At 38.4% G+C, this 26,801-nt stretch overlaps 3 protein-coding genes across 18 annotated transcripts in view; 2 read left to right on the top strand and 1 right to left on the bottom strand.

The window, feature by feature from the left end:
* Positions 1-695: 695 nt before the first annotated feature.
* dnai4 (dynein axonemal intermediate chain 4) lies at positions 696-12,492 on the top strand. The gene is made up of 17 exons (XM_017698161.2): positions 696-831; positions 2,117-2,279; positions 2,373-2,554; positions 2,698-2,810; positions 2,961-3,117; positions 3,409-3,548; positions 3,740-3,913; positions 4,082-4,267; positions 4,868-5,007; positions 5,179-5,265; positions 5,369-5,520; positions 6,797-6,954; positions 7,262-7,380; positions 7,931-8,029; positions 8,661-8,887; positions 10,341-10,494; positions 10,590-12,492. The coding sequence occupies exons 1-17, from the start codon at positions 782-784 to the stop codon at positions 10,638-10,640; spliced, it is 2,352 nt and encodes a 783-aa protein (XP_017553650.1). The 5' UTR covers positions 696-781; the 3' UTR covers positions 10,641-12,492.
* Positions 12,493-13,712: 1,220 nt separating this feature from the next.
* On the top strand, positions 13,713-18,526 carry insl5a (insulin-like 5a). Its single transcript, XM_017697938.2, has 2 exons — positions 13,713-15,267; positions 18,113-18,526. Exons 1-2 carry the CDS (start codon positions 15,081-15,083, stop codon positions 18,256-18,258), a joined length of 333 nt encoding a protein of 110 aa, XP_017553427.1. The 5' UTR covers positions 13,713-15,080; the 3' UTR covers positions 18,259-18,526.
* Positions 18,527-21,876: 3,350 nt separating this feature from the next.
* The window catches only part of sgip1a (SH3GL interacting endocytic adaptor 1a), a 75,781-nt gene continuing 70,856 nt past the window's right edge, over positions 21,877-26,801 (bottom strand). For all 16 annotated transcript variants that reach the window (XM_037534888.1, XM_037534890.1, XM_037534895.1 and 13 more), the window contains 5 exons: positions 26,070-26,202; positions 24,534-24,736; positions 24,071-24,135; positions 23,784-23,948; positions 21,877-22,317 (listed from right to left, as the gene is read on the bottom strand). In XM_037534888.1, coding sequence (XP_037390785.1) covers positions 22,295-22,317; positions 23,784-23,948; positions 24,071-24,135; positions 24,534-24,736; positions 26,070-26,202 — 589 coding nt within the window. In that variant the 3' untranslated portion in view covers positions 21,877-22,294. The remainder of the gene's footprint in view (positions 22,318-23,783; positions 23,949-24,070; positions 24,136-24,533; positions 24,737-26,069; positions 26,203-26,801) is intronic.

Here is a 26,801-nt window from a genome sequence, read left to right as displayed (position 1 = left end):
AAAATGCAGTTATTTAAAAATGACTCAAATGAAATAAACACACACACAAAACTACAAACACTTAAATTAGTACACGATATAAAGAAATAAATAAAACGAGAAACACACATGTATGTAGTTTCGAACATAAATTTAAAAGTAGACATTTTTGGAAGACATGTGTTATTGTTATGCTTCTAGTCATTTTATTTATTTGTTTGTTTGTTTAGGCAGATCCTGCACTCCCATCGCCTTAACCCGGTGCTGCATGTGTTCTGAATGTGTGAAAAGGCCTCATATCGCTGAGTTAGAGTGATTAGAGTGAAGTGATTACTGCTCTGTTAACCCGTGTGCTGCTAGTGCTCCTCTGAGAGGAGCAAAGCGACGAGGGTAATAAAAACGCTCCACTAACCTCACTCACAACATTTAAACATTTAAGCTAACTAGGCTACGAGCCCAGATGCTCTGCTCCATATCGGTCCTTACCACGAGGAATGGAAATAACCTCTTAGCAATCCAATCTACTGGAAATCGTTAAGGATAATATTGTGTCTCTGCGGTGTTTTAGAGTAGTCGTTTGTCTCCTCATAAGTCTATGGACGGTAAAATGTTTTTATAAAGCAGTAAATAGTTTTTTTTAGGAAAACCGTTGGACTTTTAACCGGTGGGCGGGATCTGTTACCATGGTTACACTAAACAGACTCCCTCAGGACCTGCTTCGAGGAGGACGCGCTGGGGGAGCTGCCTGTAGCTTTAACCTTACTGTTTTATTAACTGTAGCGACGCTCTGTCTTCACTAAACATGTCCAGCTCCACGGCAAAACACACCAAACCTGCTCTGAAAGTGACCACGTGAGTTATATTATATTACTGGCGAAATTCGTCGAAAAAACCTACCGTGCACTACTAAAACAATGGTTCTTCAATGGTTCTTTAGTAAATGCAGCGGGTTTGTATAGAACCACAGACACATAAGAGCTATTTTCTTGCTTAAATGGTTGTTAGCATAACATGGTTCGGATGAATGACGTATGTTGTTGCATGTGCATAGTTCTTTATAGCACCAAAAGGGGTTCTGCTATCGTTACAATGGTAAACAATAGAATAACTCTTTTTGGGTTCTATATAGAACCATATATGTTGTATATTCTCCATCAGCCTGATGGACCATTTTACCATTCAAGTACCATTTAAGCATGCGAATGGTTCTTTGACTATTCATGGTTCTGTAGAACCATTGTCTTTACTAACGAACCCTTGAGCCATCTGTTTGAATAATTTGAGTTTTAAGAGAACATTTTCTATAGGCTCTTTACACAACACAGTAGATAGGATATTTTCACTCTAAGATCACTCTATAAGAAAGCGCCACCTGCACTGAAATGTAAGAGGAATATTTTTTTCACAATAAAAAAGTTCAAAATCACTTTATTTTGGCGAGTGTGCTACACATACAAGGACTTTGTCTTGGGTAGTGCACACACATGTATGACATGTGACGTGTTGAGCAGAGCAGACGAGCAACTAAGTATTTAACTAGAGGACAAATAAAATAAGAACACAATAAATAGAACAGAAAATAAGGAGAGCCAGCGTGAGAGAAGCTTAAAGAGATGTGTGAATATTTATACTTATGCACATGTGAACATCTGTACAAATGCTGGTATGAGGATATTATAACTGTTTTATACAGAATATTACAGGATGATATGCATGTTTCTCAAAAATGAATCAGAAAATGTTACCGGTATGAAAAGAATAATTAGGATATTTTGGTAGTCTAAATCACCTTGTAATAAGTAAGTAATAATAGTAAGCTGAGGCTGTACTGAGTTAACATGATAAGCACAATGAAACATTTGAAACGTTAAGTTACTACACTATTCTAATGATATCAGTAGGAACGCTCGACAGGCAGGACAAATTTTTAGAACGCCAGACTTGCTCTAAGTCAGCCAACGCCAAAGTCCAACACTTGTGACTAACTAAATCTCACAGTTTTCTTAGTAAATGTTTTATTTGACTGTATTACTGACATGACATTTTGTCGTTGCTTCATGTTATAATTTTAGCAGGTCCTTTAAAAAGTAGCCTAGTAATTTCACTGCACTGGTCAAATATCATTCCCTCTCCCCAGGTCATCAGGCAGGATGAACCTCTCATCATCAGGAATACTAAAACCAAACCTAAGTGCTACACGGAGTGTCAACGCCTCTGTAAGCCGAAAGAGCTTCAGTTTAGCAGGGGATAGTAAAATTTTGGATAAAAGCTCTGCTCAAACTCCTAAACACATTGTACAGGTAACAACCATCACTCATCATTTGCAGCAGAAACTGTAACCCAAGTTGTTCAACCACTATTGCATATAATATAATGCTGTTCTTTCTACACAGGTTTTAGATGAAACAGGGAAAGATGTCACACCTCAGCCTCTGTACCAGCCAGAACCTGGAGCTGTACTAACCAAGCAGAACAAAATCTTCGCACCTCATGACACATCAGGGGGGACCGTGTCTGACTTCTTATCCACAGCTTTCCAAACCACTAACGCAAGCTTCGCGGCACCCTTTACAAGGCAAGCGATAAGCGTTAACCTGACAGATATTGTACACTTTTCCCTATTGCAAATAAGCACACTGTATTCATGTCAGTTAATTATGGCGGGAAGAAGAAGAGCGCTAGGTGAGGATAAAAGTCATGAATGATTTGCCGTTTTAGGTCCATTTTTGGCAGCAGCTCTGTGTCCAGATCAAGCCAGTCTACAATGGAATCAATCAGTGATGAAATTGAGGATCTGTCTTTGAAAAAAGATATATCAGTTGGTCTCTCAGGTTTGCTTGTGTCTCTTCAGTGAAACCTAAAATATTGAACTCATATTATGATTTTTTATATTATATTGATCTAAGAAATACTCACAAAACACAGGGAAATCTATAAAGCACAGCTTTACAGTTAAACCGACTCGTGCTTGTTGAATACAGATGTCCAGATTCGGAGAGAGGAGACGAAGGAGCAAATCAAAGTGCACATGCTGGACAGTATGGTGGATTGCTACCTCACTGAGACAGAAACTATCTGGCTGCTGGACATGCCTGCAGTGACTGTGTCTGTAGACTCAGATGAAGCTGAAATAGTCAAGTAAGAGCTAATAACGTCCTTGGTTATATGTATACATATACAAATTGGATTTTTGCTCAATTTTGTTGTACACTGTGCAATGACAATAAACACATCTTATCTTATCTTAAATTATTAAACAAGATAAGTACTGCTTATTATTATTGCTGTATTTGATTTGCAATAACATTACAGAAATTGTTTGGCTGTTTGGCTCATTTGTCATTTTGTGGATTTTTATATTTATTATAAAAATTGTTGTATATAAATGTTATTGTCATGTCTAATTTGGTTCCTTCTTTGTGTCTGAAGAGAGAGAAACAATGCATATACAGAACTTTGCAAAAGCAGACTGGGCAATGATAAATATGTAGAGCGCTCAATGCAGACTTTTAACGGGGCGCCCAAAGCTAAAGAGGTCCAGACGGACAACATCACCATGGTGGAAAAAGGCAAGTTTACTCATGTAGCCACACTTTTTCAATGGCCATTAAAATCTATTTGAATTTTAATTACCAAACTGTCTCATTTTCCATACATTATCTGATCGCTTTATATCTGATTTTATGTATGAATGAATTTGAAATGTATTTAAAAAAAAACACCATTTATTATGGGAGATTACTTTAAAAATTGTCTGCAGCTACCACAGCCACGATTTGGGACATGTTTGACTCTTATGTGAGTGGAAGCAAGGCAGGAGAACCCATTTCTTCAGATGGAGAGAGGCCCACCATCCCAGACATCTCAGTTCATCACCTAGATTCAAGCAGACATCTAGACAGAACCACGTCTGGAGTCAGTGCCAATAGCATAGGTAATTTTGGCAAATGTACCCCACTGTAATGCAATGTAATGCAAGAGTCCGATCTCACAGATTTACACAGTTCACACAAACCTAAAATGTTTAGTTCAATGAGTCACAGTTGATTCATGATGGGATGGTAAAAATTTATACTAATCTTCCTCTATCACCTCCATTTAGCCAGTACCACCAGCTCCAGAATAGATACGGAGGCCTTTGTGGTTCAAGTAGAGGACAAGTCTGACCCAGAGCTGGTCTTACAGTCTGAGAAGTTCTTGCAAGATCTTCTGGTTATGGAGCGAATGATTCTGAAGAACATCTACCAGCCCAAGCTGGCTGCCTACAGACTGCTGCCAATACTGACAGGTAATCGGCATCATTATGTATATTTCATTGTGCTAAATAGCTACTTGCCTTATGATTTCAGTGTAGCACTTGGTTTGATTTCATACTATTTAAATGAGCAACTGATTTTTTTGTTAATAATTTAAAGTGGTAGCTTGGCACATAAGAGAGCAAATAAGATTATTTGTCTTGTGTTTAGTCCACACAGTGTGAGCTTTAGGTTAAAAAGGCTAATTAAAATTAGGCTGTATGGCTGTGAAGAATGAATCAGAATTGGCCAAAATAATCATGATCGTTTAACCTTTAATCATGAGGCATCGATCTGGTGGTGGGGATTCAACTGCATCAAATTTAAAATGTTCGAATCAGTTGTGGTCAGCTAGAGCAATTGAATTTTTGTGAGCAAAATCTCATAAAAAAAACAAAAGTCCTCCCAAAAGCTCCCAAATCAGTTCTCGCATCAAATAGTAAGACTGCTTGTCAACAAGACTACTTATTACAGATGTTAGGGAGGAAACTGTGCTTTATGTTTTATTGCCAGTATGGGTATTGTGTTTTTTGTTTTTTATGTGTGATACATTTGTTAATTACAATTTTGAAGGTGTAAATCTGAATGTGCAGATCCAGACAGTGCGGCAATTGAAACAGAGAGCCAGGAGGAAAGTTCTCTCAGCCCAGCACTGGAGCGTCTATGGGCCTTCAGCTGCGAGCTCACCATAGGTCGCAATGTCAGCAGCATGGCCTGGAACAAGAAAAATCCAGTAACTGCTCACCATGTCACATACTGATTGCAGTGTTCTCTGTCTTTTCCTGTCAAATCAAAATTATTATGAACAACATAAAACAGAATCTGTTTATCTGAGGAGAGTCAGTGGGGCCAAATGGAGCAAGACTATATAATCAACAGCTATTCATCTGATGCTTTTCTGCAGGACCTTCTAGCTGTGGGATACGGACAGTTTGACTTCAAAGATCAGAAATCTGGACTTGTCTGCTGCTGGTCTTTGAAGAACCCTACTGTACGGTTTACATCCAGTTTATCAGTTACAAATAATTCAGAGTGTCTGCTCTCATCATCTTATACTAAAAATGAACGTCACTTTGTGTGTGTGTGTATTCTAGTGGCCTGAGCGGATCTTTTTCTGCGAGAGTGGTGTTACGTCCCTGGACTTCTCAGCCTCAAATGCCAATCAGCTGGCAGTGGGCATGCATGATGGCAGCATTGCCATCTACAATGTACAGAGCAGAGAGAAAACACCCGTCATCGACAGCAGGTGGCACTATAAGCACTTTTGCTTCTTTCTTCATCTGGAGTAAAAAAGTCAGTGATTGCTTAAATGGACCTGGCAGTATATGCATGTTATAGATTGACATGCAGTACTCTGCAAATGTTGGAGACCACCTTTGATTTATTTAATTTCCAGTCAAAATGACTATTCATTTTACAGCATGAGAAAAAAAAGAACATGTATTAAACCAAAAATGACACCAAAGCCTAAACAACTAAATACAGTATTAACTTTTTCAGTATTTTGTCTGTCCACTCTTTGCATTTAATAGGGCTAATGTTAATTTTCGGAGACTTTCAGTGCTTTCAGTGTTTCAAAGAAATCTGCAGGGCTACCTTTCCACACCTCCAAAGCTCAATTAGAAGTTGCTTTCTAGAAGTTGGTTTCTCACAGTCCAAGTAATCCCAAACACATTCTATGATGTTGAGGTCTGGTTTCTGGGGTGGCCACATCTTTTCAGATCCATAGTGTTGAGCCGTCTTCTCAAAGTTGAAGGATGGACACCTGTGGAGTGGAGCGGAGCTTGAAGGCTTTAAGTACTGTTTATCTGATAGATACAGTTTGGTGATCTACCTGTTTTCTCCACTTTTCCTCATGCTTATATCTGACCTTCTTAGAAGTATCTCTTGGAAAAGGTATAACTTGTACTTAATGTGGGTGATCTCTGAGTTTTGAACAGTACTGTAAAAATCTAATGAAATGAAATGACAATGAAAGATTTTTTTTATAAGCAGATCAACACAACAAGAAACGTTTGAAACTCAAAGAAAACCAACACACTGAAGGACTGAAGGATTCTCAAAGGCCACATGCAATGAGACTTACAAAGACGTCACTGAACTGTTTTTCATGATTTGAATCACATGAAACTTTCCAACCAAAAACAATATAGAGCTTCCTGTTGCCCATCCATTCCCATGTGTTTGGAGGCCTTTGCTACAGCAGCTCAAATGTTTACTGTTTCCACTATGTTTATACATAAATTATAGTGTGTACGGTGGCAATATTGTGGCATGCAGCTGGTGAAAAACACTGATCGCTTGACTAATGTTGTGCTTTGGGATGTTATTTGCTATTCTAGAAAAATAAACAGATCAATTGTGCAGAGAATACGTAACTATAAATATCTGTGTTGATTAAAGGGTTCTGCACAAACAGTACATGTTGGCTTTTTAGCATTCCTACACATATGACTGCACGCAGCCTAGGCTAAAGATGACCTGAATGAAGATAACCTTGTTGGTTTCGTGCTCTTTTGCAGTGACTGTGCCCACAAACACACAGGTCCGGTGTGGCAGGTGAAGTGGGTAGATCACGAGCGGGGGCCTTCAGGAGAATATAAAGGAGAGACGCTGATCTCTGTGGCTGCTGATGGGAGGATCTGCAAATGGTTCCTGCGTAAAGGCCTGGACTGCATTGGTTAATTGCAAATCTGTTTTATCAGTGATACGTAAAAATGTTCTGGATCAGGATTCTTAGTATTCTTAGTTAGGATTGTTAATTTCAAGGATAAATTCATGTCATGTTTTATTTATATGGGGCATTTTAAACAGGTACATTGTTACAAAGCAGCTGTACTTGATGAGACTCCCCAGTTCTCTCCAGTGATGTCAAATATGTGTTTAGACCTTAGAACATTTAAAAACACTGTCAAAAATAATGATTCGTTCACGGCATGTTGGATATAGCTGTGTGTATCTCCTTCGTGTTATATTATTTGAATCAGATCTGATGAAGCTCAAAAGGACGAGGAATGACAAGAACCTGCTGGGAGAAAGAGAGAGGAAGAGTGAGGCTCTGATTTCTCGCCTGGCGCCTGGACTGTGTTTCACGTTTCATCGTAATGTTAGGAGCTTTGCCTTGGACACATTCACACCATGTTTGCTGTTGAAGGGGAATTCCACATGCCTTTTAATGTCCATGTAACTCAGTCATTGAGATGTAAACAAATTCATGTAGAGTAGGTTGATGAAAAATGGTTCATTGTAGAGACCCAGGGACCCAGGGGTCACAATATCTCACAAAATATAACACAAATATAGCCATCTTAATTACTGCCCAAAGTGACCAGTGACTCTACATGTGTCTTCTTATATGTAGTATAAGAGTTCTTATGTGAGTTCTTATATGTAATGTTGATAATTGTGAATGGTGGTTATGGCTTTTAGAGCCTTTAAACCCTTCATATATTTGGTGACTGTTACCACCACTGTGAACAATTCTGACCCTATGAGTTTCTTTAGAACAGAGTGTTTCTCATGCAAAGTGCATTTATTATTTACATTGCATTAATAGTTTCATTAAGCAGATCTTTTGAAAAACAGGTGGAATTCCCCTTTTAACCAGGCTGTACTCAAACATATTTTCACTGGTTTTGCATTTTTCTGTTTATCAGGATTTCAATATCTATTTGACTGGAACAGAAGAGGGACATATTCACAAGTGCTCCTGTTCATACAATGAGCAATTCCTGGAGACATACACAGCACACAGAGTAGGTTTCTACAACGTGCACAGCCCCATAGCCTGCTTAGGTGAATACATTGGGGTTTATATTTATCGCATCTCTGAGTATTATACTTTTTGTTTGAACTCATTTATAAACTAATTATCTTTGTTTATAAATATGAGATTATACAGTGTATAAATATATATATATATATATATATATATATATATATATATATATATATATATATATATATTATTATAAAGTATATTTTAATGTAGTATGTTAATAAATACGTTCACCACACATTTTAACATTTCAACATCTACTAAAGTATACATCAGGTGCATAAAAGTGCACGTATCAGTGTCACTGCTACAGCGGTCCATCAGCCAAAAAATACACAGTGAAAAGAGGTTTTGTCATCAGACAGAGACTAATGGTGATGGCTAACAAACTGTACAGCAGCAGTCTATCTGAACACTGGCAAAGCATTGCTAGATGGGGGTTTCTAATAAAGTGGCCATATTGAACAGTTTTACATTGTAGTAGTGTCTTGTCTACCAGATATTGGTCTAATCACAGCAGTTATTATTGGGTCTTCTGAAAACATTTTAAAGTGATTATTTTTCCTTATTAGAGAATCTTCTTTTATGTGCTTCTTTCATTTATTTAGGGTCCTATCTATAAGGTCACTTGGTCACCCTTCTGTCCAGATGTCTTCCTAAGTTGTTCTGCAGACTGGACCATTCAGCTTTGGAGGGAAGATCTCCTCACACCTGTTCTGGCCTTCACCTCTACACAGAAAGCTGTCCATGATGTCATGTGGTCCCCACGATGGGCCACTGTGTTTGGGGCAGTAAATGAGGGCAGGGTGGAGATCTGGGACCTGGGAGCCAGCATGTAAGAACTTTGGTTTTGTTTAATCCCCCATTAATAATCTTGAGCAACTGGGCACAAACTTTACATTATATTATCCACCTGTTCTGTGTGCTTAAGGAAATCAGTTTTATATAATTTGGTGATCATTAAGCTTGAATGATAATGTAAATTTCGACTATTACTGTCTGCAGAGTTATTGCAGTAAATCCAAATTCAGTTACAAGGTTACAGATCCTTACTCTGCAGTTTACATTTTCCCAGATTGTAATATAATTATCATATTAGCACCAAACCTCAACTTGTGTCTAATATTACTTAATAATTTATCATGATAACTATATTATACACACACACACATTATTAACACTCTTAACATTATGTTTATTTGGGTAGAAACTTAAATGTTGCTCATCCATTTTTTTTCTCTCTGTTGGAAAGTGGATCTCATGTCCCAGAGTTTCTCTTTCATTTGCAGGTACTCCAAAATTATTTTACTGAATGCCATTCATTCAAGCTCAGCATAGTTTATTTGAGACAAAAAAACACAGTTTTTACCAAAATGAAGTGTTTAAAAAGTGTAATTCTATAAATGTTAGGATTTATTGGCACCCATCAAATGTTTAGGTTGAAGTTAGTGTCGCTATTGGTACTTGCTATTGACAGATACTTAAGTAATCCATATCCATATAGAAGGGGAAAAGTGTTATCAGTCCCTAGCTATAGACTTTCCATGTGTAGTTAATTAGTTGGTGATATTCTGTTTGTATGGCCTATAGTTAAGTGCTTTGTTTTCTATACATACAACTAACAATCTATTAGAATGATCTGTTCTGTGATCACATTACAAGCCTCATTTTCCAATTCAGATTTTTTGCTCAGATCTATTCTTTATAATTTGATGGTTCACATTCGTGGAGGTAAGTGACTTAGCTCCGTCAATAGTGTGACTGAATATGTTCTGAAAACAGCCACATGTGAACATTCTGATCAATAACGTCACGTCGTCACGTAAATGAACCTTCTGCATCATGAACTAACCAGCAGAACAAACCCTTGTTACGAAGATCATTTGCTCTGGACAGCTCTCCAACATTCATTATTAGAGTAAAATGAAGGTGAAAAAGAGTGCATTGCAATTATTTTTATTAAAAGAAGTATAATTATTTAATTTTGTGCCACATTTGATAATATTAATTATCAACCCAAAATTCTCATGTTGCCATCACAGTTAGCTCATGGTCACTGATGTGCTTTGATGGAAAACAGCACAGGTAGCACATTAAGACATTTATCAACACTTCTCTTAATTAGCTCCCTTAAAAACTTTTGAGTGTTACTGTATTAGATTTTCATAGAATCTGTTGTGAATTGTGGTTGAGAGCCCCTTAGTGGCTGAGCACATGTCCAACGGGGCAAATGGGTCATCTGCTCCTGCTTCCGTGTTGTATCACTCCCTGCACTTTTTCTCTTGCAGTCTAGATCCAACTACAGTGAGTGTTGCTAGTCCAGGCGTGAAGCTTACATCCCTGCTTTTTGCCAAAGAGACAGACTGCATCTTGGTTGGGGACAGTGAAGGCCAGGTCAGCGTCTACAAGCTAGATAACCTAGGAGTGGGAGCAGGCACACAGGTGAGCTTTCACAAGCATGGGTTCATTTTTACACATCTAAAGAAGCCTCATGTGATTGAGGCTGGTGCTGATACATGTCCCCTCCCTCTCGGCAGTTGGACACACTTGAGGACATCATCAGGTCCACGCTAGCCAGCCAGCTGTGAGAAAGACTCACAGCTTTAGGGCTTAGCAACAGGCTTTAGGGCCTGTTGGTGGGGCGCTGGCTGAGGATCAGGCTGTTGAGCTGCCTACTCTACTCCATCATCTGTCTGACAGTAATGTCTGTTATCCATCAGACTCAGAGACTCCATTTCAGAATAACAATGAGATTACAACAGACTGGCCATGTCTGGAAGAACATTCAGTTTTCTTGTATGAGTAGAATAAACATATTGCCAAAACAGGACCACCTGCCAAAAACAATTCATAAAGTTACCAATATGTCTGAGCCAAGGTAACCAGTACATCTCCAAGAAAGTCTGTATGCTGGTCTATGCAGACCAGCTCTTGAGGTTGTTTAGCCCCACTTTTTCTCATCTTAAAGGGGAATTACACTGATTTTTCCAAGGTTCTCCAGAACACAGTTGTTGAGATGTAAACAAAGTCATTCAAAAACTTACCTACAATGATTTCTTTACAGTGGTGTTGATAGGAACCAGGGGTCACAATTTACTATGCATAATGACCAGTGAACCTACACGTCTTCTGAGTGTTTATATGTAATGTTGATTATGGTGAAATAATATGGTAAATCTGAACATTTCAGTTTTCTCTGGGGACTGTTTTGCCTTAGAAAGCCCCACCTGTAGGTCTCCACTGTGAATATATTTTTTAAAAAGACATTTTTGGCCAAAACCCTCATCTAAAAAGCTCATCAAAACTTATCAGGCAGCTTCTGTGTGGTAGCCTTTAGAGGCATTAAATGCTTTGGATGCCTGGTTCACCACTTCTGTCATGCAATTCTATCTTTGCAAGTTTCTGTAGAACTCTGAATGACTTTGTTTACATCTTAACAATTTAATAAAAAATAGATGAAGTCACCCATAACTCTTTAAAGTCAATGTGAACACATTTTTGTTCCATACAGAGTGAAATATTTGAGTGAAATATCAGGGAGGGTCTCTGAGCTAGCTGAGCGTTTTTGTTGGATGGTAGGTGGGGATAGTGGGTGATAGAGGTTAAACATGATTTTGTTGTAGTTTGATATAGTTTTTCACCGCCTGCTGGTACACAGCCACATAATCAAAAATCCTAAGCCTTTTTTAAGATGGGCAAAAGCCACTACACTTCAATCAAACATGACAGGAAAAGGAGAATTATGTCTTTTTAATGCTATGGTATGATGATTTATGGTAAATATGTCAACAGACATGAACTAGCAAAGTTAGAAAGGTCAATTTTCAGGTTGACTTTAACTTTTCCTTCATCCACTAAGAATTTGTGCATATTTTACCAGTTCCCAATTGGCTAAATCATGATTGAAAAGATATTTGAGCTTAGTATTTTTAAGCAAATAATTGTCAAAACACCAACTAGTTCTCAGAATCAAAAGACCCCTAGAGCATGTGGCCTTTATGACAGCGACACAGAGTTAATGGAGAGGCTATAGAGGTCTGATTACCAGAACCTCTTGACAGATGACAACCCATCCATGCCATCAACAGCCCCATCACACCTCAGCAAATGGCTGTCATTATGGGAACTGCTGTAATCCATGACCTGTCTGAGAGGTCCTTTAGTGCAAATCAAACAGATTAATGCTGAAGCTCAGTCAGAGGCTCTGCACAAATACTGTCTGTAGCTTTACAAGATCAGCAGTTATGGATGTAAATGGATTCTAGATGTGCCTTTGCCTATGTTTAGCTTATGGTTTATTCAGTGTGTCGCTTTTTAGTGTGTGTGGCACAGACCTTTCCTAAGTGCTCACCCATCTTTCATCTCATTGAGTTTAGCCTGCACCACAGCCTGTAGACTGGCTTTACTTTATTTATGATGAACAACTAATTATGCTTGAAAGTGGAAGCCTGTGTCTTTTTCTGAATTGTATACATGCACAAGCAGCCCTTTTTCACATGTTTCAAATAATATTATCAAACTTTTTTCCAGTCATTATGTGCAAGTTATTCATTTTTCAGTTTTTGATGTGCTTAAATGTAAGATAATCCATTGTGTAAGGGGGAAGTTTCCCAAAACTCAAAAAATTATTAAAACATACAGAAGAAATAGGACTCTTAACAAGCAAGCCCTGGTAGACCACCAAAACTTTCACCATCAGATAAACCGTATTTAAAGCTGTCATCTTTGAGAGAGAGAGGAGAACATCAAGCTCCACTCTTGCTTCAAATCTGAAAAAATCCACAGGTGTTTCTGTCCATCCTTGTGAGAAGACGACCCAAGAGCACTGGTCTGTTAGGATGTGTGGCTATGCAAAAGCTGAGAAAAGGGAAATGATCTAAGACCTCAGCATCACTGAATGTGTTTGGGGGTAACTGTATTGTGTCAACCTGCGACCCTGAGGGAGAAGTGGCTTAGAAAATGTGTTTGTGTGTGTGTGTGTGTGTGTGTGTGTGTGTATGTGTATTGTCTCAAGCAGGAAATACAACCAACTTCTAAGGCAGAACTTTGAGGGTGTGAAAATATCCCTGCAGATTTATTTGAAACATACAAACAACTGAAAAGAATGGAAGGCAGAGTGGACTCTTTGAAAAAAATGTATTTAGTTGTTGAGGCTTCTGTGTAATTTTCTGTTAAATTCATGTTTTCTGCTTTTTTCTAATGCTGGAAAATGAATAACTTCTATATAATAGCCATTTTGACTGGATATGAAATAAGTGAAGGGTGGTCTCTTGTGCCAAAACTATCATGGGATCCTTGGCAGGAGATGCCACCTAAAGGAGATTAGAGATTGTAAAGTGGTACGAGGGGAAAGTGTAGCAAGGCAGCATAGGGTGGTTGTCTTTAGAATGAGATTAGAAACAAAGAAGAGGAAGAGAGTGAAGACAGAGCCAAATGTAGCCAAAAATAAAGTTACATTAAAACCAAGCACACCGTTGTTTTTCTTGTGAAATTCTCAGTAAGTCTGACGTGTCACACGACCCTCTTCCCATTGAAAAAACTAAAGTTGGATCCAAAATGGCCAACTTCACAATGGCCGCCATGGTCACCACCCATCTAGAAAAGTTTTCCCCCTCCCACTAATGTGCCACAAACAGGAAGTTAATATCACCAACCATTCCCGTTTTATTTGGGTGTATCCATATAAATGGCCCACCCTGTATATTATGTTTAAGCAATAGAACACGAGAGGGAGTGTGTTATATCACAAAAAATATCATGGCTATGATTTGGTCGCCGTATATCATCGCAGCCGTGATATTATATGTGATAACAGTGTTCTATTGCTTTTAGGCAAAAGATAAATAAAAAAAGTAAGAAATTAATAAATTGGGCCGTGAACTTGTCATTTAATATGTTTTAATGTATGAAGTTCCTTAACAAGCAGCTCATTGCTACCTAATGCTTCGTTCTCCTTACACAGACCAACTGATAGTTTGGGAGTTTGGTGTAGTCTCATCTTCAGGGTCTGACCAAATCGGCTGTTGGTCAAATGTGATCTTAAAAGTATCCATTTTCCGTTTGTAGCAATGTAAGAAGTAAAAATGTTCAACTGGCTTGAGCGTCTTGTACAGCCATCAAAGTTGTTGCGTAGCAACAGCGTCTTAGTGGAGTGATACGGTGTTTGAGAAAAAAAAGTGACATTATGGCAAAACTTCAGCACGGTTAGAACGCCTCTCAACCAATCAGCTTGCGTGGCTGGAACTAATACATATATTTTCTCTTCACGTCTTACACTGGGTCCTTATTTGGGCTTTTATTCCTCATTACTTATTACGACATACAGAAATTTGCATATTAGTTTCATATTAGTTACCAAATAGCCTGTTAGTCTAAGGGTTTAAACAATATGTTTTCACAACGGGGCCTTAGCTCCCCTTGTCCATTATTCAAAGTCTTAACTTCACTCTATGATATCTGATACATATTTATATCATTTGGGACCATTTCAACCATCTCGAGGGACGCAGTGCTCTGACGGTAAAGCCATAATGGGTCATATGATTGTGATCATGATCATTTGCACTCTTTATTTTATAGGTCAACTGGTTCTTGAGAGCATAATTTGTGAGTCAGATCAGCAGATACTGGACATCTGTTTTGCAGGGGGAGCTGCGCTACTCCATGTATGACTTGATTAGCTTTGCATTATAGAGAAGATCACTGCAATCAAACCATTATGCTGGAGCGGTCAGGAGACAAGGCCCTGTCCCAAAAGGATGTAATTTGATTCTAGATTGGGGCAGTAAAGCACTTTACTACCTGTTGAGAATGCCTTTTTTTAAGATACACATCCTGTCATTAGAGATAACTGGCACTAAAAAGGGACTCCACTTCAGGGTGGAGTTTGAAGAAGAGGTACATATATAAGAAGCACACCTTAGAGCATCTTTCAGACACCAACCTCCAGCCTTGACGACGACAAGGGAGAGACACAAGAATAAGACAGAGAGCAACGAGGGAAAAGGGAGGGAAGTGTTTGAGCAACTATGAAAGCACTGCGTTCTACGCTGCCTCTGTTGGCCTTGATGCTGCTGTGGGCTGTTTGTAGTGTGTCGCAGGTGCAGGCAGAGGTCAAAACGGTCAAGCTGTGTGGCCGTGAGTTCATCCGAGCTGTGGTCTATACCTGCGGAGGGTCCAGGTGGAGGAGGCTGCTCACTCCACAGAACATGGAAGGTGAGTCATACCACTACTAAGAAAATATTATTAGACAATGAAGAGCTAACGTGTTTATTTGCTACAGAGACTGAGCGAGTAATGCATTTAGATGCTGTTACTTCTAGAAGTAATCTAAGTAATGGCCTGTCAGTTCTGGGCTTTTTCAGAATACGAGTTGACCCTTTGTCCAGCTCGATGATGTTGATCAAATTTTGCCCCTTAACCTAAATGCATGACCAGAATGGCTGGTCACCAGTGAAACCAGTATGTTGCATTTTGGATGTGGATATGCTGGTCTACCAGAATGACCATGCAGAAGCACTAGACCAGCATAAACCTGTTTAGACCACCATGCTGGCCTGTGCTGTTCTTTTCAGCAGGGATGTGCAGGTGTATCTTTCTTATAGTGTTTAACGTTTGTCTAAAAAATACAGTTTAAGTTGAGTTTACAGAGTTTTACAGATTTATAACAGTCATATAAGGTCAGTAACCACATAAGCAAACTATTTAAACTACAACGGAACATGGTTTGAGGCAAATATGTGTTGATTTAGGCCTGTATTTTGCATAGTGCTAGTTGTGAGCTACATTAGCCTCGTAGCTTCAGTCCAAAGCTAAAGAAGCCACCTTTTTTCTTCTGTATGTTGATCCTGCAGACTCTTTGACACAACATGTCATCTCTGTTGTGTCAAAGAGTCTGCAGGACCAACATGCAGAAGAAAAAAGGTGGCCCCCCCTGGTCTCTGCCTCTACCCTTCACAAAAAGGACCTTTATGGAAGAGAAAATATCCTTAACTTTCAATATAAATTCTATATTATATATTTATAATATTATAGCTAATAAAATTCATTTTGAATTGCTTCTACTGGTCAATTTGTCTTGAAGTTTTAAAAGAATGTAGATGACAGCTGGCATTTAATGACAAAAATGCAGATATGAGTCTTTGTTTCAACAGAAACGATGGCCCTTCACCTGTATCTAAAAGCATCACTCATAGTTCCTCTAATACGCAGATTTAATCTCATTCGGTAAATGAGATAAATGCCACAGCTCTGGCCAGATCCTCCAGTGACCTGTGATTCATTTGCAGTTCAAGCATCTGCTGTAGATAAACCTGATGACAGCAACAGGACCCAGACCTGATCAATTAGGTAGTTATGGCTCACGGCAAACCTGCTTGATCTAGGAGAGCAGCACGCTGTGCTAATGTGCATTACTCATGCACACATCACACTGTGGTACTGGATTTTCTCTGTACTGTAATTACATAATCTTTCAGGACAGCTCTGGAGTCTGGACCCTGCAAAAATGATGGTACGCCTAATTTAACTGAGTTTGCTGCGTAATTTCCATTTGCACGTTATACATTGGATATATATATAAATTCTCCTACTGGACTTACAGTAAGAAACAGTCAGACAGACTCATTTATGTGATTTTTTGGCAACAGTGTTTTGTACATATTTTATGTTCTTATATATATATATATATATATACACACACATCTTTTTTTAAATAGTCTGTTCAAAAAGTCCCCCGGGACCCTGAGGGAGAAGCAGCTTTGTGTGTGCAATGTGTGTGTGTGCGTATGTGTGTTCAAAAAGTCAAGTATTTTTTGTCCATTACTAATATAATCAATATAACAGACCTAGTTGTGAACAACATGCCTGTTATGAAACAATGCATGCATGCATTCAAACTGAAGAACTCAGAAAATACATCTAGGTCTATAGGTCCTCTTTTTTTAGATAGTAATAAAATGGATGTATATCGCTGCTGTCGGAAGAACACCTCATATCATATGTTCGTCGTTTTTTAAAATTTTTCAGCGGGGTGGGGGGCAATGAGTGAAATTATTAGAGCAGTAAATTTGTAGATTTAAGTGCATGTAGCCCAGGAGTGGTGGAAATAAACCTATTAGCTTAGCCTATATTGAAATAGGCTAGTTCTGCTCAACTAACATCAGTTACTTATTCATTTTGCTCCTCTTTTAGCCAACGTTTAATCAATGCAGGCAAACCTTTAGCAAGCTGTTCTTACTACATCAGTTTGTTGCCTGGTATGAGACCCAACAGGTGCAGCTTCATGCTTAGCAACCCCCGTCTCCCCATCCCCAAAGGTTAATTTATATTTGTTATTCATTAGCATTAAGAGGATTTTTCCATTCAAGAATTTTATTATTAAAATTACAATGTAAAATCTGGCCCTTAGCACATTTCTTATAGAGAATATCAGTCTTATGGAGGGTGTAAATTCTACTGTATGCAGATAGTTGCATGTCTGCAGTGTTATATTTTTAGGGTTTGTGCAGCCTGGGTGGTAGGGCCCAATGTGATATCTTTTCTTGGGGCCCAAAATCCCTGGTGGTGTCCTTGACATCATTAGTAAAAAATTTGAAATCTGCTTTCTCTACAATGTACCATTTCACACCAGAATGCTCTGAATGACTGTGTTTACATCTCAGCGACTGAAACATTCAGGAATATTTTAAAATTTTGATAGAATTCCCCTTCCTGCTTCTGTCGTTGGTTTGGGGCAGTCATGGGCTGGAGATTAGGGAACTAGCCTTGTGACCGGAAGGTCGCTGGTTTGATCCCCTGAGCTGACGGTACGTGACTGAAGTGCCCTTTAGTAAGGAGCCCAACCCCCAACTGCTCCCTGGGCACCATGTGCAAGTGTACTCACTGCCCCTAGTGTGTATGTGGTGTTTCACTGCACAGATGGGTCAAAATGCAGAGGTGAACTTTCCCATTGTGCCACTATTAAGGTTCAGTTAGTTTCCTGCCTCAGTAGTTTAAACTGTGCATGGTCTGAAAAGGAGATCCACTCCATACTGAACTGTGTGTGAAATGTGCTTTACAGGGATTTTGAATGGAGAACAGAACAGCGTTGAGGACCTAAGTGAGAGCGAATCATTAGACCTGTCGACACGAGATATAAACCACCTGATGACCAACATGTGCTGTCAGGTGGGCTGCCAAAAGAGAGACCTCACCTACCTGTGCTGAGGAGCGGACACACACCCTCACACTTTCAGCGGTGTGTAAGGGATCCTAAGGCCATTACTAAAGATCACCTCGCTCTTCAACTCATGGCATGGAGTAACCAAAACCATGTTGTTCAAATATATGTTCAATATTATACAAAGGGTTTGTGGAGAAAAAGAGATTTCATGCCAACTATTTTATTTAAAAAAAAAATGATTATAAGTTCAGTCTTGAATTATATATTTTGCAGGTTTTGTCTAATAAATTTTGCTGCATAATCATGGACATACATTGTGCCTTCAATTGAATTAATCCTGAATGGTAGTATATATATACTAAAGCAAGTCTCAAAATACTTGTTTATAACTTTTCAGGCTGTTATCACTGCTAAAAGAATGCAGCACAAACCAGCATAGGATACATAATAAGCCAGTTTATGCTGGTCTAGTGGTGGTTTAGCTGATCACCCAGTCATACTATGTCTATTCCTATCACCGTTTTTTAACTCACGGGTACCTGAAGAAGAGGATTCTGTTACCAACACAGGCCTACAAGTCTTCATTTCTGTTGCCAAGGGGAATTTCACTGATTATTCTAAATGTCTTGATAATTCAATGGTTGAGATCTAAACAAAGAGTGGTTTGAGGTAAAACGTAAAAAAGGTAGGGGAACTTATCACCTCAGATTTCTTTACAGTGGTGGTGATAGAAACCAGGGGTCACAATGTCTACAACACAAATATAGCCATTTTATTTCCTATCCAAAATGAACAATGAACCGACACATCTGAGTTTTTACTGATAATGGCAAAACAATGTCTCAGGCATGAAGCAGCATAATCGCAACCATTTCATGCAAACTTTCTACAAGGGAGCTTCAGAAGGCTTCAGATGTCTGGTTCCTATCACCACCACTGTGAACAATTCTGACTTGCTAAGTTTCTGCAGAATGGCGCATTTCACACGAAACCACGCTAAAAATGATTATTTACCTTTACTTACATTTTGATTGAATTAGGAAAGAAGGAAAGAATTCCCACCAATTAGGTCTTAGAACGTGATACATAATTTTTTTCGATAGCTCCAACAGACGCACATAGTAGGTAATTATAGATTTGTTAAGTACATCTAGTTATTTGATCATTCAGAGAAACAAATTCATACGTTCCGCTTACATCTTTTATTGGCTTGGAAAGAGCAAAGTATCTCAGAGTTCACTGTTAACATTGTCTGTACAAACACAGCTTGCACATGTTGCTGGGCAGAAATGTTGAGTTAAGAATGATCCAAGAACAGATACAGTCACACAAACAGACACTCTCATACACTCACTCTCTCTCTCTCACACACACACACACACACACACACACTGCTCTTACAGAACCTTACTGACTGACTGACATACAACACAGCATATCACCTCCAGCATATCATCACTGCCCAAAAAAGGAAAAAGAACAAAAACATTTCTATTTTTTTCCAGATATTTATTTTTCTTCAACATTTGAACACAGCAGGTGTCCTTAACAGTGTCCTAAAATTTCATGATAAAACCGACCAGTAGAATGCAATTTCTTGGGATAAAATTGAATGAAAAGGTTAGAATGTTTCTGACTTCTCCTATAGTTACTATATTGGAGATACTTTTTCTTTTTGGACAGCGGTGATACCTTGACTAACACTTCACTTTGGACTAAGCAGACAAACTCATCAGCTGCTACACACAACTGCATTCATGGGGATTTCTGTTAGCGAATGGATTCTGTTTCAATTCTGGAATCTATTAAATTCAGTGCAATTCAGAAATCAATGCAGGGGTTGTGCGATGTAATGTTAATGTCCAGTGCACTGCTCTTCCCCAACAGACAGTAGGAATGGGAATCAAGCGCCAATGTTCTCTTTAAACTGGCACACACTTGTTTCTGCTATCAACATGGAATATCAGAGCATCTGGGAAGTTCAACAGTAGCACAGTGGTATTTTTTTCACAAGAAACAATATTTTTTCACTTTATTAATAGTTTATAACATTTAAAAAATATGCAGCTTATTCTCTCTTAGAGGACAGTTCTGGAGATACACACAGATACAAATAAAAAAACAAAAATAAAGAGAGAAAAAGGGTTTTGGTCATCCTAACCACTCCCCGAACCTCGATCTTGTCATCTCACAGAGACATTTACTATTTGCAAAAATAAAAAAAAAATCCATGAACTCAAGCGCCAGGGCGGTTTGGATAGGGGTTCATGCTCAAGACGTCGAATAAATTGCACTGGAGGAGAGCGAGAGAGGTCAGATACAACACATTGGCGTGAATGGAAAACGTAAAGTCCGAAAAGATGACAATCCATATTTCAACTAATAGTGCAGATATACACAACACTGCTTTCAGAAAGCATGATGCACCCAGGTAGATACAATATTCATCCTTTTTTCTTTTTTTTTCTCCCCCCACCCCAACCCATATACAGCTCAAATCCTCTGTTGCACTTCAGTTTAAAAAATTATATCTGAAATAAATTTAAAAATTATACCTCAGCATTGTACTGTACACAGCTTACCCAACTACACAGATAACAAAAAAATAATAACTTTAAGGAGTTTATCCTAAACTGTGATACCATTCAAAGTCTATTCATATACAGTCACAGAGTTTTTTGTTTCTTTTTTTGTACAACAAATTATAATGAATAAATAAAAATAGAGTGATGTACTCAGAAGTCTAACACTGCTGTCTTGGGAACAACAGAAAGGCTATTCAACAATACAAGGAAAACACCAAACGCCCTTCAAGATATATATTATCCATTTAAAATTACATTTTAAACAGCTCTTTTTTTCTCAAGGGAAAAACCTTTTTTTGATACAATTGCAAGCAAGACGTATTTTAAGCTGTGGCTGCCCAAAAAAACTGAACATAAAAGTCACCTAAAACACAATGCCAGTGCAGATGTGGAGCAGAAACACAAAAACCTGATTTTCACATTTACATGCGACTCAAAGCTGTTACCAGTTACCTGCCACTTCCTATACCTGATTTAACTACAGTGGTATGCAAAAGTTTAAACACCCCTGTCAAATTATATACTTTGTTGATTTTCTAAGTGAAAATAAATTAACACATCCATTACAGAGAACATGCATACATACATACGGCATTTTATCTGCAAATTTTACTGCACAATTTTATGTATTTAACTTAACACACATGAAACCTAAAATAAAAAAAATGTGCCATTGCTTTCATACAGGTCATATTTTATGTTTTATCTTTTTCCTCAATATGTTCAACTCAACAAACAAACAGAAACTGTGCATTTAAAAGTGCTGAGGTGTGTTCTTTGTAGAGGAGTTAACATGTAATTTGAACAGGAGCATCCAAACTTCTGCACATGACCGTACATTCCAAAAACTACAGTAAATAACCTGAATCATGACCGAAGTGTTCCATCTTGCAATATATTGCCCCCTTGTGGTAAAGATACAACAGCAGACTGACTCCTGAACAACCCTATCCAGACCCAGAACAATAGGTTAAAATTTGGCAACAGGTAAAAAGTCTTGGATGAAATATTCCTCTGTTAACAGAAAAAACGTTTAACTGGTCATGGACTCATGGACACTAGTGGACTTCATTTCGCTCAGGTTTCACTCAAGTCCCTGAGCTTCTTACCTTTGTCAAAATGCACTGCCTTGCTGATTAGACTCAACACTGATTTGTCTGTACCACGCCTAGACAGATTCAGGCAGCCACAGCCTGTGGGTAGAACAACAAGACGTTAGACAGACGAGAGGCTAACCTTAAGGGAAAACCTGTGCTGTCTAACAGCAGCAATACAGTTTTGAAATGTTTACAGTTTACAAATACAAGAAGTACACCCTAAAACGGTCCACGATTTCTATATGCAACTTATACAATACTGCTGGAGTGTGGGCTCCGCCTGTGTCAGACATCTATAAAGGGATTCTCAGAGGGGTCAGGCAGGGGCCAGAGTGTTTTGGAATCATTTTCATTTTGTCCATAAAGACACGCTTTCTTGCTCAGGGCTGTGGTGCTGATTAGTTGTCTGCCATGTATTTTCCTAAAAGAAAAAGAAGAAAAAAGATTTAATAGTAAAATTGTAAACAGTAGTGTGGTCTCTGTCAGGACAAAATCTTCTATAACCATTTTTATGTCATTTTTTTATGTTTTTAAGGAATTTGAAAATGCCAGTTGGCATTATGTTAAAATTTCATGATGAATGTACCACTACAGATGCTCCTAAATCATTTCCATTAAGCTCCACTGAAAGTTCTGAATGCTTTTATCCTTCCCCTGTAAATGTATGATTTTGGAGATAAGAGGTTTTGTATCGAAAGTAGCCACAATGTGATAAAATCACTGTTATAACACTGCCTAGCAATCTTAATAACAGACTGAGGTTGAGAAACACCATATTAGAATCTTATGATTTTTAGAACAAAACCTAAAATGAATCTTTTTTTTGCATAATTGACAAATGAACAACATGTAACATTTATTAATTAACAGTATCACAGACCCCTGTAGTTGGGTTGAAAGATTAAGTGTTTTTATGCCAAATTTTGAGTGCAATTTTCAAATTGCAAGAACTGCAATTCTTTATTATAATTTTTATAGACCATATGCTGCAAGTTTTAAATGAAGTGAATTTAACCTAATAACATGGGGCTTGTGATCTGCTTTTTGATTAATTTGACTAATCAGATACACACATCCATGTGTTGTGACATCACAACCACAAATAACTGGCAGGCTGAGCTGTGTTGAGCCTTCAAGCCTCAAGCCAGAAAAAGTATATGCTGGTCTTCTTAGCTAAAAAAATGGCCATACCTCAATTTATAGAAAACAATTCTAATTTATCATAATCACAATAGTGGTCTAAAAAATCTAAATTTTTTTCTGAAATTGTTCAGCCCTATGTGAGAAAGTGTAATGCTTTCTCGGCTTTAACACATTTATAATCATCAGCTCATTATCAAGTCTTCAATAAACTGAATTGAGGTTGTAGTAGGAGAGAAAACACTATATCGTGCAGAGTGAAATGACGTAACACATATCATAAGAATGGGCTTCGCTGCTTGTACAAACAAAGCCATTGCTTTGTAGTGACAAAGTCTTATCTAGAGTCCAGAAGTTGGACTTTATGTTTACATTATGTGGAACTTCAGTCCCTGAACTTGTCAATATCTTACAAAATGCCCTTTCATGACAATGGCTAAATCTGAAACTATGTCCTATTCCAGTGTTGTTCTGTTACAACATGAAGACATCTAACGTGATTAAATATGCCTAATATGCAGTGTACAAACAAAGTACACTAGGGAACTTCTTACGCCCATATTAATGATAGTAATAATACAGTCATTTGGTTTGAAGATTCATGCTCAACTTCTTGAAGAAGACTGGTGAACTGACATAATGCTACCATGGCAACAACTTTCCAGACACAACACGACTCTTGTCGCAGAGTGATGAACAAACTCGCATAATGTTGGTGTGGGAAACTGAGGTGTTTTTCTTCTTCACCTGCAGCAAATCTCTTCTTGATGAGGGAGAATCTGTATCCGGGACCGACTAGTTCAATGTCGCAGCCGGACAGGGTGCTGCCTTCACTGGTGAACTGCACCGCCAGAGGTGCCGGCTTACTGGGGCCGTCTGTCAGTTGAAACCGTGCCAGCAGGGAGCCCACACCTAGAGCCAGAGGGAGCAGAGCAGAAAGCAGGAGAGTGGAAAGGATGAGGAAGGACATTGGCTACATTTTTATTCAAATTAAATTTAAAACGAAAATAAAAGTGAATAAAAAGAGCATTCACCTCCATTCTCGGACTTCTGAGATATATCTGGAATCTTCCACAAGATTCTCTGCTGCTCTGCATTCCTTTGCAGAAGAAGAAAACATCATTTGTCAGAACCTCCTCTTCTCACTCACTTCTCTTCCAACAACTTCATTAGCCTCCAAAAAGCTTGGAATGCTGGACATTCCCATATTCCCTTATTTTCTCGTGGTGGATCCAGATTAAATATGTATCACCTCTATATCACAGCGGTAGAGGCAGAATTTAAAAATCCAACTGCTTTTGTGTAATTCTTCTTATCATTTTTATTCTCACTGTCAATGATTATTTGACCATAAACAAAAGACAACAACTGTCAACAACCAATCAAAGACAGCAACTGGCACATTTCCTTACATTAACTATCATATTAATAAAAGGGTTACAGTTGGTCTTGGCAAAGACTTTACTGTATTGGAGATTCCTGATCTATCTTTCTCACCAGGCAGCCGGGGGGAGCACAGCCTGCAGTTTGCTAACCCCTCCATCCACAGGAATGAGGAACTGGACATTGTTGAGGGCCACTGGTGTGGTCATGGCATTGCCATTATATTTGTAGTCTATCCTCAGGTCAGTGCTTGCAGGCTCACACCTCCAGTTGACAGCCAAGTTCAGGGGAGTGGACTGTAGACCCTGAGCTGATACCTGGTACACACATACATAGAGAGTTTCAGAGCAGAGATGTGGGAAGGTGTTTTAAGTTGGGGATGCTGATATTTTAAGCAGCATACATAGTTAAAACATTTTGAATACCACCTCGTCAGATAACGTCTTTTGTTGATTTTCTATGTGAAAATCCTCTACAGAAAACTTAATTATGGAATTTTTCTGCAAATTTGAGCACACACTTTCTATTTATTTGCTGAGTTTAACATAATGGGAAAAAATTAAACATAAAATATGCCATACATATTGCACAGGCCACATTTGTGTTTTAGCTTTTATTTTTCACTATGTTAAAATGAGCAAATAAACAGTAATTGTGTACAAAATGTACAGACATTTGTCATACATTGTGTTTTTCCCTACATTAATTGAGGAAAGGGCAGCCAAATTGAAACATAATCTCTGTTCTGGGCAAAGATATAAACAAACACTCCGACCAAATAAATTTTTTTATTATTGGAGGCCCAAACCCATTTCTTATTTTTACTCCTACCCTTTGTTTTGAAAGGTTGAAATCCTCTCTATGAAATGTGACAACCTTCAAATAAAAAAGAACATTACTTCAGACTACTAGTGGTGTTCTACAGGCAACCCTGCCAGTCTGCAACGATAGCAGAGCAGCAGTGAAGTTCAGCTCCTCACTGCTGGTCTTTAGTTAAATTTAGGGCATCTCATGTCTTTAAAGAGGGGGGATGCAACAATTATTTATCATCACCTACCCCTGAGGATTCAGTGATCTGAAGCTAATTTTTTCTGTTTCCACTTTACTTCCTAGCCCCTCAGGCATCAGAACTGCTGCACTATTTAATCTGGAATGGGTAATTTAGCCAGCTTGCTACTGAGACATCAATATACTACTAGTGATTTTTAATGCTTGTTATGAAGGAAAAGACAAAAATACATTGAAACAACATTAAACGTATTGTATACAGATAATACAATGGTTACCGTAATTTTTTAACTAATAAAATTCTTACATTTGTGGGATTCTTTTGTCTCTTGCACAGCTACCTTGCTGTTTTTTCTTTTTTTATCATTATACTCCATGTGCCTCTGAAAAACCACATAGCCCCATAGCCCTAACATTTCACCCTACCCCTCCATCTCAAGTAAAACCGGGACACCCTACCCCCTAGGCATAAATGTGCAAAACAGAGTAGGGCTAAGTGATAGGGGCAAGGGATTAAAGGGATTGGGCCTTAGTCGCCTTTATGAGAGTCTCAGAATCCTGATACACTTTTCTCATCACTAACACAAATTTTATTTTATTTCAATTTTTATTTAAATCCAAGCCAGGTCTGCATGTTCTTACCTGATATTTCAGCATGTCTACATTATAATACGTGGCCTGAGGTTTCTGTTCAGCCACTTTCTTCAAGTGGGTCATGAGGTTTGTCATGTTCACCCAGAATTCTTTAGCGTTGGGGTTGGACTGTGTGGTGTCGCTGTGGGAGTAATGACAGAGGAATGAAACAAAGCACAGAGTTACATCTCATGTGAGGTATGAGGGCAAAACCGCAGCCAAATTAAAACAGATAATCTTTGTTCAGAGCTAGGATATGAACAAACACTCCTACCAAATAAATCTCTGGCAAAGAGAGTGATGAGCTCACCACCGATTAGTCATATGTGAGTCACCATCAGCTGACTGTAAGCTGTGATGCTGGGCTCAGGAGAAAGGCTTAGTGATGTAGAGCTTGTATATTAAGTTTGCTTCTTTAGTTTTGCACAGGAGCTATGAGGCTAATATACAGTACCATGAAAATGTCAGAGACTACGCTTCATATATTGACCTCAGTCAAAATAATAATTTAAGGTATTCATTTTTGAGAGATATTTTATCTAATCGCTTCAAAATAACATGCATAAAGGAGGGAAAAGTCAAATGGAAATAAAAAAAAGAAAAAAAAAAAAAACAGGAGTTTATAAAACTGAAGTTGAAGAGGCTACACCAAAATTATAGAGAGAGTGGGACTCAACAGCCATGTAAGTACTGGTAGACCACCGAAACGGTCACCATCAGATAAACAACACTTAAAGCTTT

The sequence above is a fragment of the Pygocentrus nattereri genome, chromosome 26 (genome assembly GCF_015220715.1).
Source record: "Pygocentrus nattereri isolate fPygNat1 chromosome 26, fPygNat1.pri, whole genome shotgun sequence".
Taxonomy (NCBI): domain Eukaryota; kingdom Metazoa; phylum Chordata; class Actinopteri; order Characiformes; family Serrasalmidae; genus Pygocentrus; species Pygocentrus nattereri.
Note: the sequence above shows the minus strand (reverse complement) of the source record. Positions and strands in the feature narration are given on the sequence as shown.